Source organism: Podarcis vaucheri (assembly GCF_965113315.1).
Source record: "Podarcis vaucheri genome assembly, chromosome: Z".
Classification (NCBI taxonomy): domain Eukaryota; kingdom Metazoa; phylum Chordata; class Lepidosauria; order Squamata; family Lacertidae; genus Podarcis; species Podarcis vaucheri.
In genome coordinates, this window is record NC_138758.1 from 39,298,936 (window position 1) to 39,310,949 (window position 12,014).

At 43.2% G+C, this 12,014-nt stretch overlaps 1 protein-coding gene across 1 annotated transcript; it reads right to left on the reverse strand.

The window, feature by feature from the left end:
• Positions 1-8,708: 8,708 nt before the first annotated feature.
• On the reverse strand, positions 8,709-11,209 carry LOC309523893 (uncharacterized protein). Its single transcript, XM_082208119.1, has 3 exons — positions 10,592-11,209; positions 9,772-9,868; positions 8,709-9,231 (listed from the first exon to the last, which is right to left on the reverse strand). Exons 1-3 carry the CDS (start codon positions 10,816-10,818, stop codon positions 9,148-9,150), a joined length of 408 nt encoding a protein of 135 aa, XP_082064245.1. The 5' UTR covers positions 10,819-11,209; the 3' UTR covers positions 8,709-9,147.
• Between the last annotated feature and the right edge of the window lie 805 nt (positions 11,210-12,014).

Genomic DNA, 12,014 nt, shown 5'->3' on the forward strand with positions numbered 1-12,014 from the left:
CTTTTTAAGATCTTCCTTAAATGTTATCCGATCTTGATTAACTTTTGGTATTGAATTTCCTCTTATTCTCCCTGTTGTTCTGGCAAGTTGTAGATCTTCTATCATTTTTGCTTGCCAGTCCGTTTCTGTGGGGATGATATCACTGTTACCAGAAACAGCAGGTTCAAATTCTTTGTACTCATTCAAATCCTAACAGATGTTGGTTAGATCGGACAAATAGCTGAAGAGGAAACTGAGCTGGTGTAGCCAATAATGTGGGATTTAAGAGGTTTTTGTGGTAAGGGGGAATTGTGTGCTTTGACAATGTAGTGTGTTCACACCCTCAGTTGCTTTACTGTGTAAGTCGCTTTAAGGTACCTGAATGCAAAAATAATGTCGGATTTAAGAGGTTTGGTGATGCATCTTACTCTTTTTTTAAAAATGATATTTATTGAAATTTTACAGACAGTAGAGAGTTACAGAATTAAAAAAATAACAATAATAATAAAAAAGATATAAAGATACAAAGACAAAATACATGAAAAGTAAAAAACAATTAAAAACAAATCAATATTTTCATGTCTTATATTTCATTTACTTGTTTCCTAGAATGTATTTTTTATCACAGCAATTCGACCAAACAAGGAGAGCTTCAAGTTTGACCATATTTCAAGATCCTTTTTCACTTCTGACCAGCATTTCTCATAGTTATCTTTAAATAAATTCAAGTTCTTAGCAGTCATGTTAACCCCCAGGTATTTTACTTTCTTAACTAGTGTTAAACCCGTCTCCTTCTGAAACCTCTCTTTCTCGAACGGTGTTAAATTTTTCTCAAGAACCTTAGTCTTTAACTTGTTCAACTTAAATCCTGCCACTTGGCCAAATTCCTCAATCAATTCTAATACTCTTTTAGTACTAGATTCTGGCTCCTGTAACGTCAATACTAAATCATCTGCAAAAGCTTTAAGTTTGTACTGTTTAGCTCCGACCTGAATACCTTTGATCAAATGGTCCCTTCTAATCATATTTAGCAAAACCTCCAGGACTGAAATAAAAAGCAAAGGGGAAATTCGGCAGCCTTGTCGTGTCCCTTTCTCCATCTTAAATTCTTCTGTCACCACGTTGTTAACAATCAATTTGGCCTTTTGTTCTGAATAAATTGCACCTATACCATTTTCAAAGCCTTGACCAACCCCCATCCCCTGAAGATTTTTCTTCATAAAACTCCAAGAAATATTATCAAAGGCTTTCTCCACATCAACAAATATCAAAACTGCTTTAGTATTAATGTTCACTTGCAGCTTCTCTAAAATGTTAATTATATTTCTCGTGTTGTCAGACAAGTGTCTGCCCGGGAGAAAGCCAGCTTGGTCTTTATGTATCTCCTCAACTAAAACTTTTTTCAATCTTTTAGCCAATATATCTGCAAAAAAAATTGTAATCCACATTAAGCAGGGATATGGGGCGGTAATTCTTAAGTTGGGTTTTTTCAAACTCAGTTTTCGGTATAAGTGTGATGTAAGCTTCCTTCCACGACTGGTGCTTTTTCCCCCTCCAAAATTTCATTGCAAACCTCCTTTAGTGATTGAATTAACCAATCTTTCAAAGATCTATAGTATTTTGAGGTTAAACTGTCCGGCCCTGGAGATTTGCCCAACTGCATATTCTGGATGGCACCTTCAACCTCCTGTTCTGTTATTTTATAGTTCAGCATTAACTTATTTTCTTGAGAATTTTTTTGTAATCCATTTGTTCTTAAAAATTGGTCTATATCAGTCTCTTTCTGTGGCCCTTGTGTATATAGTTGTTTAAAATATCTCTGGAAACACTTTCTAATCTCCAATGGATTCTGTATATTCTTTCCTTCCACTTCCAAATTTGTGATGGTGTTTAATTTTTGTCTTTTTTTATCTGCCAGACTAGCAGTTTCCCACATTTATTAGCCGATTCAAATGTCTTTTGTCTCATCTGTTTAATTTTCCATTCTATTTCCTGATTTATCATTTTCAAATATTGTACTTGATATAACTTTATTTCTCTCAGAATCTCTTGCGACTTTGGTTTTGCTCTTAATTTCTTCTCTCCTTTTATTTTCTCCAGAATTTTATCTTTTTTCTCATTTTTAGTTCTCTTCTTTATTGCATTCTGTTGAATCAGAAACCCTCTCATGACCGCTTTGCTTGCGTCCCAGATTACTCTTTTTTCAACCGTGGTATTCAAATTTATCTCAAAATAGTCTCTCAAGATTTTTTGGGCCTTCTTGGTAACCTCTACATCTCTAAACAAGGTGTCATTCATCCTCCATCTAAAGGAACCAATTGGTGTTAATTTCATCTCCATTCTCACAGCATTATGGTCGGAGCAAGTTTTAGGACAAATTTCCGCTTTTCGAATTTTAGGAGCCAATCCTCTAGTTATCCAAATTTGGTCAATTCTTGTCCATGTCATTTTGGCTTCAGAGAAGAAAGTTCCCTCTCTACCCAGGGGGTTCTTAGTTCTCCAAATGTCAATCAAGTCCATGTTGTCAGTCATGTCAAAAAAGGTTTTTGGCAGTCTGCCGTCTTTCGTGACTACCTGTCTTTGTGACTTATCCATATTTGTGGACACCACTCCATTCATGTCTCCCATCATAATGATGTTATACTCCATGTAGTCCAACAATGTCTCATGCAACTTCTTAAAAAATTCAGATTTCCCCTCGTTTGGTGCATAAACTCCTACTATCAAGAATTTCTCTCCTTGAATTTGAATTTCAATTGCCACGAATCTTCCTTGGTCATCTTTAAAAATGAATTTCGGTGATAGGCTCTCTTTAGCATAAATTACAACTCCTCTCTTTTTAACCTTATCCGATGAAATAAACTCTTGGCCCAATCTTTTGTTAATCAATACTTTCCTGTGTAGCCTTATCACGTGAGTTTCCTGTAAACAAATCAAGTCCAATTGTTCCTTTTTCAACAAATGAAAAACTTTTTTCCTTTTCTCCAGGGAATTAAAACCGTGAATGTTCCAGCTTAATAGTTGCAGAGACATGATGTCGTTATTTTGCTTCTCCTCCAACTGTGCCAAGTAATTGTTCTTGTTCTGTCGGTGGAGTCACTTTCTCTAGTTTGTCCAATCCCAAAGGTAGTGACACTAAGTCTAATATTCCTGGTTTTAGTACTCTTGGCTCTTCTTCTTCAGCTTCCTTTTGTAGGTTTTCTCCGTTTCTCTCAAAAAATTCTTTATCTTCCACTGATCTTCTTTTGATTTTTTCCCCTTTAAAGGTAAAAGAAAGGCCTTGGGGAAACTCCCACCTGAAAACAATTCTGTTTCCTCTTAGCAGGGCCACCAACTCTCCGTAGTTAGCCCTAAGATCCAATAAATATTTCGGAATGTCCTTAAAAATCTCCACTCTTGATTCTTGTATCTCCAAAGTCTGCTGGAAATGCAGATTCAATATTTTATCTCTCTCTTCTTTTGTTCAGAGGGTAATCAAACAGTCTCTCACCCTGTTCTTTCTCCCTCCTCTTCCAAGTCTAAAAACACTTACTATCTTGAAGTCTTGCTTATCATCCAAGTTCCAGAAGTCTGCAAATTCCTGTGTAAGAAAATCACTTAGGCTGTCTTTTTCAAGTTCAGGTACCGCCCTGATCCTCAAATTAGTCTGTTTCTCCTTCAGTTCAATCATAGACAAAAGCGACCGGTGGTCCTCAAGCTGCTTACATATCGGTGTTATCCTTTCCTCTACAGCCGATGCTTTTTACTTTGCTTCCTCAGCTGTATTTCGATTTGAAGTAGATTCTTGCAGCAGTTTTTCAATAGATTCTATGTTTGAGTTCACCTTCTGCCCCAAGTTATTAATGCTAGTGGTATTTTGGTCAATTTTAGTTGTTGCTTCAGTAACTTGTTTGCTCAACATTTCCAAGGTTTCATAGATTTTACTTAATACTGAAGTCAATCCCTCTTCAGATGCCATTCCTTTTGACCCAGCTTGTGCAGGATCTTCCCCTTGTGGTGCAGAAGGGCCGGATGCAGATGCTCTGCGTTGCTGCAATACTGCACTGGTCTGCTGCAGTCTAACCTTGCCCGATCTTGTTGTTTTTTCCTGAGACAAGTTTGTCATAACACTTTATCTGAGGATCAAGGTCAGTCCCACGGCCAAAGCTTGTTTTGCAGTGGAAATTTCCCTAACCAGTTAGAAGTGGAAAATTCCCCAGCTAGTTGTAGCAATTTCAGTGTTCCACTAGGGGGACACAGTAACAGTCAATGGTATTACAATAAAGTTTCTTTTCCAACTTTCCAAAGTCCCCCTTCAACAAAATAAGCAACAGTTTCAAGTCCAAAGGAGCCCTTCAGAATAAAAGTATCTCACTTGCAGAGTTAACTGTCAAAAAGTTACATTGTCCATAAACAGTGCGACTCTCAATACAGCAATTCTATTGATCCAGGCAGTCCGTTCCCAAGGATTAAATGGTGGTCTTTATTCCCTTTTCTCTCCTCCCCCCTTTTTTGCAGGCAAAAAATACTTTCCCCTCTTCCCTCCCCTCTCCTGCAGTTCAGGGAGGGAGTTCTTTTGATTTGACGTTAGGATTTAAGTCCTTTTAACACAACTTTCAAGGTCTTAGCTTAGACAGTCTTTGCTTTGATTTGTATACAGAAAACGGAAGGTGGACTTCCTGTTTACGCCTTCCCGCTTCAGTGCCAAATTAATCCTTTTTTCCCTTAAATTCCCCGATCTTTAAACTTGACCTACTCACGGGTAATTGTTTAGTAGCCGAATTGTCACAGGAAAAAGGTCAGCGCTCTCCGGCAACAGCTGTGAGGCTTCACTCCACGGAAGAAGCAGTTGACTCTCAGCCCCGCCCCAGACTCCCCGTTTCGCTCCGGAGCCCCTTACAGGGTTGCCTCGCAGATTGGGGGGGCGCCAAAGGTGCCCACCGAGTCCCACGGTCACAGGCTTTACCCGCCTGTGATTTCGAAGGGGTCCCCGCTTCGCCGTAGCGGCAAGACCCGATTTCCGCGGAGCTACTCCCTCAGAACTAGAGGGAATTCACCATTGCCGATGGTGCCACTTCCGGAAGTGGTGATGCATCTTACTCTAAACACCCATGACATGTCGTAGAAAATAATCCAACTCTGGGATCATCTCTTGAGGTTAATTCTTTCATTGAACAAGTGGTGTGCCTTTCATTCCCACACGCTGCTCCAGTAACGTTTGCAGCTGAAGCCTACATTTCAAGAAAGTTCCAGGAATCAGTGAACAGAAGCATTGCTGATTTTTCTACAAGCTAGTGTAACCTGGGTAGCCAATTCAAAATTTGTGGTCACAAGAACATGCCCTTGCTACATAGAGCCTACTGCAGCACTGGAACATGGTGTAAGATGAAGGACAAAGATGCAAGGGTGTGGTATCTTTCCCTGTCTCTGCACCTGCATCATCTTCCTCCAGCTCAGAGCCAGAAAGGTAAGACAGAGGTTTGTTTTGGCTCTCTGTTCACACCCGGCAAGTGCAGAACTAAAGCAAGCTGTGGGCTTCTAACCATGTTTGGGACTGCGGAGAGCGTAATTATTTCTATCCCTCAGCGGCTCTAATGTCAGAAGAAGGCCTCAGACCTCACTCACAAGAGCACATCTGACTCCTTGCCCTGATGAAGTGAGCAAGCAGGCCTTTTTTCTTCTAATAAAGAGTTAATTTCACTTACTCCGTATGATTTCTTGCTGGCTGGCTCGCTGAGAACAAACTACCACCTAAGGAGCATGGTGTGTCCTCCACCAAAGGTACTACCTCTCCTCTAACACCCCCCACACTAATAACACACACACAGGTACTGTCCAGGATTCAAAATGGCACCCAACGTCCAAACATCAATGAAGACCCCCCCCACACACCTTGAGCACTCCTGAGCTGAATCTCGCGATCATATCTCTACTTGTGGTTTACCATGTGCCACAAAATGGGCAAAGTCATGCCAAACTGAAATTTCAGTCTGCCATCTTGATTCAAAATGGCACCCAACATAGAAACAGCAATAAGGTCTGCCGCCCCACCCTGGGAACCCTCATGCCAAGTTTAGTATTATAAATGGAGAGTTCTCCAATTGTATAGAGGGTAAATGGGCAAACCATTTCCCAAAATATCAGTCGTCAACATATTCCTCCAGCATGACATAGAAAAAGTGTGGGGGTGGGGTGGGAGGGAGAGTTGGACTCCCCAGAGTTGGAATTAATAGATGGCAGAAAAAGCCAGTGTCTTGTCAAGACATAATTCCATTTAAAAGCTGTAAAATCATGAGTCCCAGCTCTTGGGAGCAGGAAAGAAGGGGTTGGGAATGATTCGCTGATAAATGTATTTATGTACTGGTTCAATGGGAAAACTTTAGAAATTCATCGCAAATCACTCATTGTATCAGTCTTCTCCGTTCCAATGGCATTTAGGACCCAGGGAAGTGAGGTATAAGGGGAGGGGTGAGTGATCCCACCATAATCCCTGAGATGTACAGACACATCTGCAGGGCCTTCCCAAGGAGTCATGGCCAGTGATATCCAACCACCTCAGTCACAATGACTATCCATCCTATAGTGGGATGAAGCCGGACAAGACAGAGGGGTGTATTTGATTTGACTCAGGGACCAAGGAGCTGTAAATACTTTCCTTGGTACTGGAATGGGAGTAAGTGTGAAAGAGTATATTTGCGTGACAGGGGTATGCCTGGATCTCACGTTCTACCTGAGACCACACCTTTTCTGTGACAGATCTATGATGTCTTGATGATGCATCCTGAGATGTTTTATGGGAAACTTTAAAATACGGATGTAACCATTGATGGGGGCTTCTGGCTGCTTTGTCTTTGTGGCAGTGGGAAGTCTTGTTGCAACAAGAAAGATCAGGCCTACTGGCTGCTGTTTTGTTTCTATCACCTGGCTAAAGTCTCTTGCTTGTGACGCTCGACTGGAACTTATAGAAAATAGGGTTGGGTGATTGTGGGTGCTCCAAGGACTCCCTGTTACACCTGAAATGGAAGGGTCTGAACTGACAACCCTGGTGAATAGCCTTTGCTGTTATGTAAGTTTGGAGTGTGTGACAGGTGGGGTATGTGAAAGAGAGAGAGAGAAGCTACGAAGCTCTTTGGTACGATAATTATAATGTTGGAAGCAGGGCTTTTTTCAGCTGGAACTTGCTGGAACTCAGTTCTGGCACATCTCAGGTGGGCGCTATCATGGGCAGAGGAAGGGGTATGTGGGTGCGGGCTGCCCTGGGTGTCATCCCTGTGGGGGAACATCACTGCGCCACTTCCCTGGGATACTCGCCATGCCTCCCTGGGATGCTCGCCACCCCCCCGACACTCACCTTGTCCCTGCAGGTGGCTAGCCCCACCCCCACGGGCAGCTAACCCTGCCCCAGAGTGCAGAGCACTAGCTCTGGGTACCATTGCCATTCTAAGAGAATGAGGGAGGTGTTCGCGGTGCGTTCTGGCACATCTTTTTCTAGAAAAATGGCACTGGTTGCTGACCCTCCAAGTGTCCATATTTACCAGGGATGTTCCTGATTTAAAGATGCCATCCTGGTTTATGATTTGATCTTGGAGTGTCCCACTTTTCCTTAGGATGTCCCTATTTTCAATGGAGAAAGGTTGGAGGGTATGGAGTTATCCGTCCCCTGAGCCATCTGAAGGCAATCCTGTATAGGGAAGTTTTTTTAAAAAAGTAATGTTTTATGTTTTTATATATGAGACTTCCGGTGTGGTGCGCTCAGTGGCGGGTCGAGGGAAAGTGCTCTGCATCAGTGGAGCATGCCCAATCACGGTAAATGGGAACTGGGGAAGAGCGAGGCGTTTCACAACACGCTGTGCCTGTGAATACTTTCTTTATCCTGAGCAAACCGTTTTCTATGACTGTTTATTCGGACTGATGAAGCGTGTAGTGAAACCTGTAATATATCCGGAGAACAGGTCTCCTTTTGCCACTTGCGTTATTCTCACCAGGGTGGTGGCTTTGATTTGCCTTCCTGTGATTGATCCATGCAAACGGCTTTGTGTTTTCAACTCAAGACCTATTGAAGAACATCTCATCCAGTTCAATCTTTGAAGAACAGCTTTGAAAAACTTTTTCATATTCTCCAGTGTGCTACCCTTGCCATTGTGGCGGCACGGGGTTGCCGTTCTGTGATTGGACTTATGCTACTTGTTGAACGGTTCCTTTATCCAGTCTGTGTAACGTTTATTGCACATGCAACTTGTTAAGATACAGTTGTACATTTATCCACTCCATGTTTACAGTATCTCCAGGCTTTGTTTTGCACATGGCCCTTTAGTATGTTTGTTGCTTGAATGGTTACAAGTCTATCTGTATTCTAGTTATTATTCTAGTAAATTTGGTTTTATACTTCTAAGCCAGTTTGTGGTGGTGTTGTTTTGCTGCATTATTATTATTGTCACCACATTCGTTACTTTTGTATATACTTTGTAGTTTTGTATCAGAGATGAGGACCAAGGTATCACCTTCTGCATATCATTCAACCTTTGGGCAAGCCACTCTCTGTTTCAGCCTCCCCATCTGCAATACGAAGAGATTACTAATACTGGCCTCCCTCACAGGACTGGTGTTAATTCTTAACATATTGGGTGTATGAACGTGAAGCACCTAAGGTGCCCTATAAATGGTGAGTGGGTTTTTGGCGTACAGAACCACACAAATACCCCTCCCCTTCTTGCCTTGCTAAAGTGAAAGAACTGAGGCAACAGGGTTAATTTATTTTAATTGCACTTTATTATTATTTTCTTCAAGATCCGGTTTTGCCAAGGTTCAAAACTGGAGGTGAGTTATGGCAATAGGTTAAATTTGGTTTCCACAGGGAGGAGCTGTTCAAGGTGATACCCATCGCTACTCCCAACAGCAGCTGGGTCAAAAGTGTGTAGGGTACAGGTGTGTTCAGCAGTGGTGAATTAAACAGTCAGGACTTTGAAGCTAGACAAAGTCCCCAATTGACATTTGCTACTGAGAGAGAGAGTGTGTCACCCCTCTTACTGCCAGCAGCCTCAAAAACCACAAGTTAAGGCCACCAAAGCCCAAATGAGCAATCTGGGGAGGCCCACAGGAAAAACCCCAGCTCCATCCATCTCAGCCCCAGATAGCAATCACTGAAGCTCTTGAGAAAAGAAAGTATTGCCATGGCATTTGCCAAGCTGCTCATCCCAGCAGGTACATGTCATCGTCGTCATTGTCGTCATCATCATCGAAGAGTGGGGTGGGGGGAGGCCGACCCTTAAGGCTCTGAAACCAAGAGAAAGAAAGGCAGGGTTAGGTCACTGCTGCTTGGCAGAGCAGGCTCTGACTCAGGTGGCCAGCTGAGCAGGACCATCAGCAAGGCAAGTGGGGGAAGGAAGCCAAGGATGCAGGCTCTAGCTTTCTCCTAGTAAGTCTCAGGGTTGCCCCTTGTGGGACTCAGCAGGGAAGAAGAGGACAAAACTGGAAGTAGTTGGCTCTGCTGCCCGTCAGTGGCTATGGCTCCAGCTATTGTTAGTATTGAATAGTGGACAATGACCCTAATAAAGTGATTGGACTGATTGGACTTGTTAGTCACTTGTTACTCAAAGGCCATAGCAGCTGAAAGCATGCTTGAAACAAATATGAACATGCCACAAAACCGTAACAATATAGCGCCCCTAACAGCCACAGGAAAGATTGGTGGTGCCCTGGTAACAAAACACTACCACTTTAGTTTATCAAACACCTATTGAGGGCCTCTATGCCTGCCACCTTAAGCCGTCCCAAATGGCACCATACACCACTGCACCCCCTCAAAGCTCTTACCACCTCTTCCTCGTCGTCGTCTTCTGCCAAGAGAGTTCCCAATGCAGATGGCTTGGGAGTGGCAACTTTGAAGAAACCACCCTTGTCCTCAAGAAGACTGCAAGAGAAAAAGACAGAAGGAAAAGGAGAGTGGGAGTGATGCAGTGGTTAACGGACCAGAACCCTGGGAGACCAGAGTTCAAATCTCTACTCAGCCCTGAAGCTCATTGGGTAGTGCCTACCTTACAGGCTTGAGGAGGGGTTAAATGAGGGAGTGGGGGAGTGCTAGCACTGAAGTCAATGAATGGAGCAGAGGGGTGTTGAGAATTCCATTCCTCCCGTACTGCAGATGTGTGTTTGATTGTTACATGTCACATGTCTGTTTACATTCCAGCACTGATTGTGGGAGTCTTGTGAGATGAAATTGAGATATGCTGTTTCCGCTCTGTATAGCTTTTGTTTTTTGCCGCTCTCTCTCTGAGGAAGAAAGACAGAGAGAGCAGCCATGTTTTCTTTGTTCTGTTACCTTTGATTTAATTTGCAATAAATTAGGCTTAGCTGTTACTACTCAAGGCTGAGCTTCTGTTTTGAACTCTGCTCACTGTGAGCTCATGTCCCTGGATATGGACCACATCAGTGTGACGGGAGACCCGAGGAATGAATCCCAGGCGACGCTGCAGTCGGGGAGAGGCAACAGGCCTCGGCGTTATCACCCAACAAGGGGGAGCCAGGGTCTTCCTTTGTGCCTTAAACCCCATGTTATTAGGGGGGGGGCAGGCACGGAAAGGCAAGAGACTCATAATGGGTACAGTTCCCGTCCCCCTCCCGCCCTGGCACAGACCTGGAATCCGCTTCCATGGGGCTGGACGCTGGTCTTGGCTGTGAGGCTCCAGCCAAGTCCTGCTGCTTGTCGGCTACAGCAGCTTGAGATGTGGGGCCAGCAGTGTGCTGACTTGCCCCACTCTCCTCCTTGCCCTCTGGATCCGTTGTGGGCCCCTCCATTGGAGGTGCCATCTCATCCGCCGCTGGATTTGGAGGTGCCAGAATGGCAGTGTCTTTTGTGTCCATTTCACCCTGAGTGCTTGGCCTCTCCTTCTCAATACTGGCGGAGAGCCTGAGAGGCGGCCTTGCAGTTTGAGCAGAGGCTGCATGAGTTTGTTCAACCGGTGCTTCCGAAGAATGAGCCTCAGGAGCTGCAAAAAGCAGACTGTCTTGGGCTCCTTCGAGAGCGGTGGATGGAGGACTGCTTGAGCTTTCCTTCAGATTAGCCAAAGGAGCGGGGGATGCCACTGGGGCTGGTTCTCGGAGAGAGTTGCTGTGGGGATCCCCATAAAGGGGTGCGGCACTTGGCTGCTTCCTTCCCGCAGGTCCTTCCTCCTCGGTGCTGCTGCTCCCCCTTTGCTCCTCCTGACTCTCCAGCAGCTGCAGAGTTGTTGTCTGGAACAAGTAGAGGGGAGGGGGGATTATTTGCCACAAAAACGACTGCAGCCCCTGATGAAAGTACTGTGTAATGGTTGGTCTCTAAACAGGACTCAGGAGACCAGGGTGTGTGTTTTTTTTAAAAAAATAATATTTATTAAAGTTTCGTAAACAATCAAAAGCTTCCAAATTTAAACATAAAATACAAAAACCTACAAAAATGAGAAAATACAAAACACATAAAAGCACACAATAGAGAACAGTTAACAGAATAAAAAAAGAAAAAAGAAGAAAAAACACCAAAAAACAAAACAGAAAAAAGATTAGTATTTTCATATCTTATACTTCATTCACTAGTTTCTTGACCTCCTCACACCTCCCTTTTTATATTCCAGTTCAGATATTTAGTTCAGCAAATCCTTACCCTCTATCATTTGTCCTTACTCAACATCTTAACCTATAATAAATATATATTTTCCACCATTATCAATCCATATTTACATATTCTTATTAATCTTTTAACCAACACCACTTGTTTTCAATCCAACGTCCCTTTAACATTCATTAATTTTACAGTATTTCTGTAGATAGTCTTTAATTTTTTTCCATTCTTCTTCCACCGCCTCTTCTCCCTGGTCTCAGATTCTGACAGTCATTTCTGCCAATTCCATGTAGTCTATCACCTTCATCTGCCATTCTTCCAAGGTGGGTAGATCTTGTGTCTTCCAATACTTTGCGATGAGTATTCTTGCTGCTGTTGTTGCATACATAAAAAAAGTTCTGTCCTTCTTTGACACCAATTGGCCGACTATGCCCAAGAGGAAGGCCTCTGGTTTCTTCCGGAA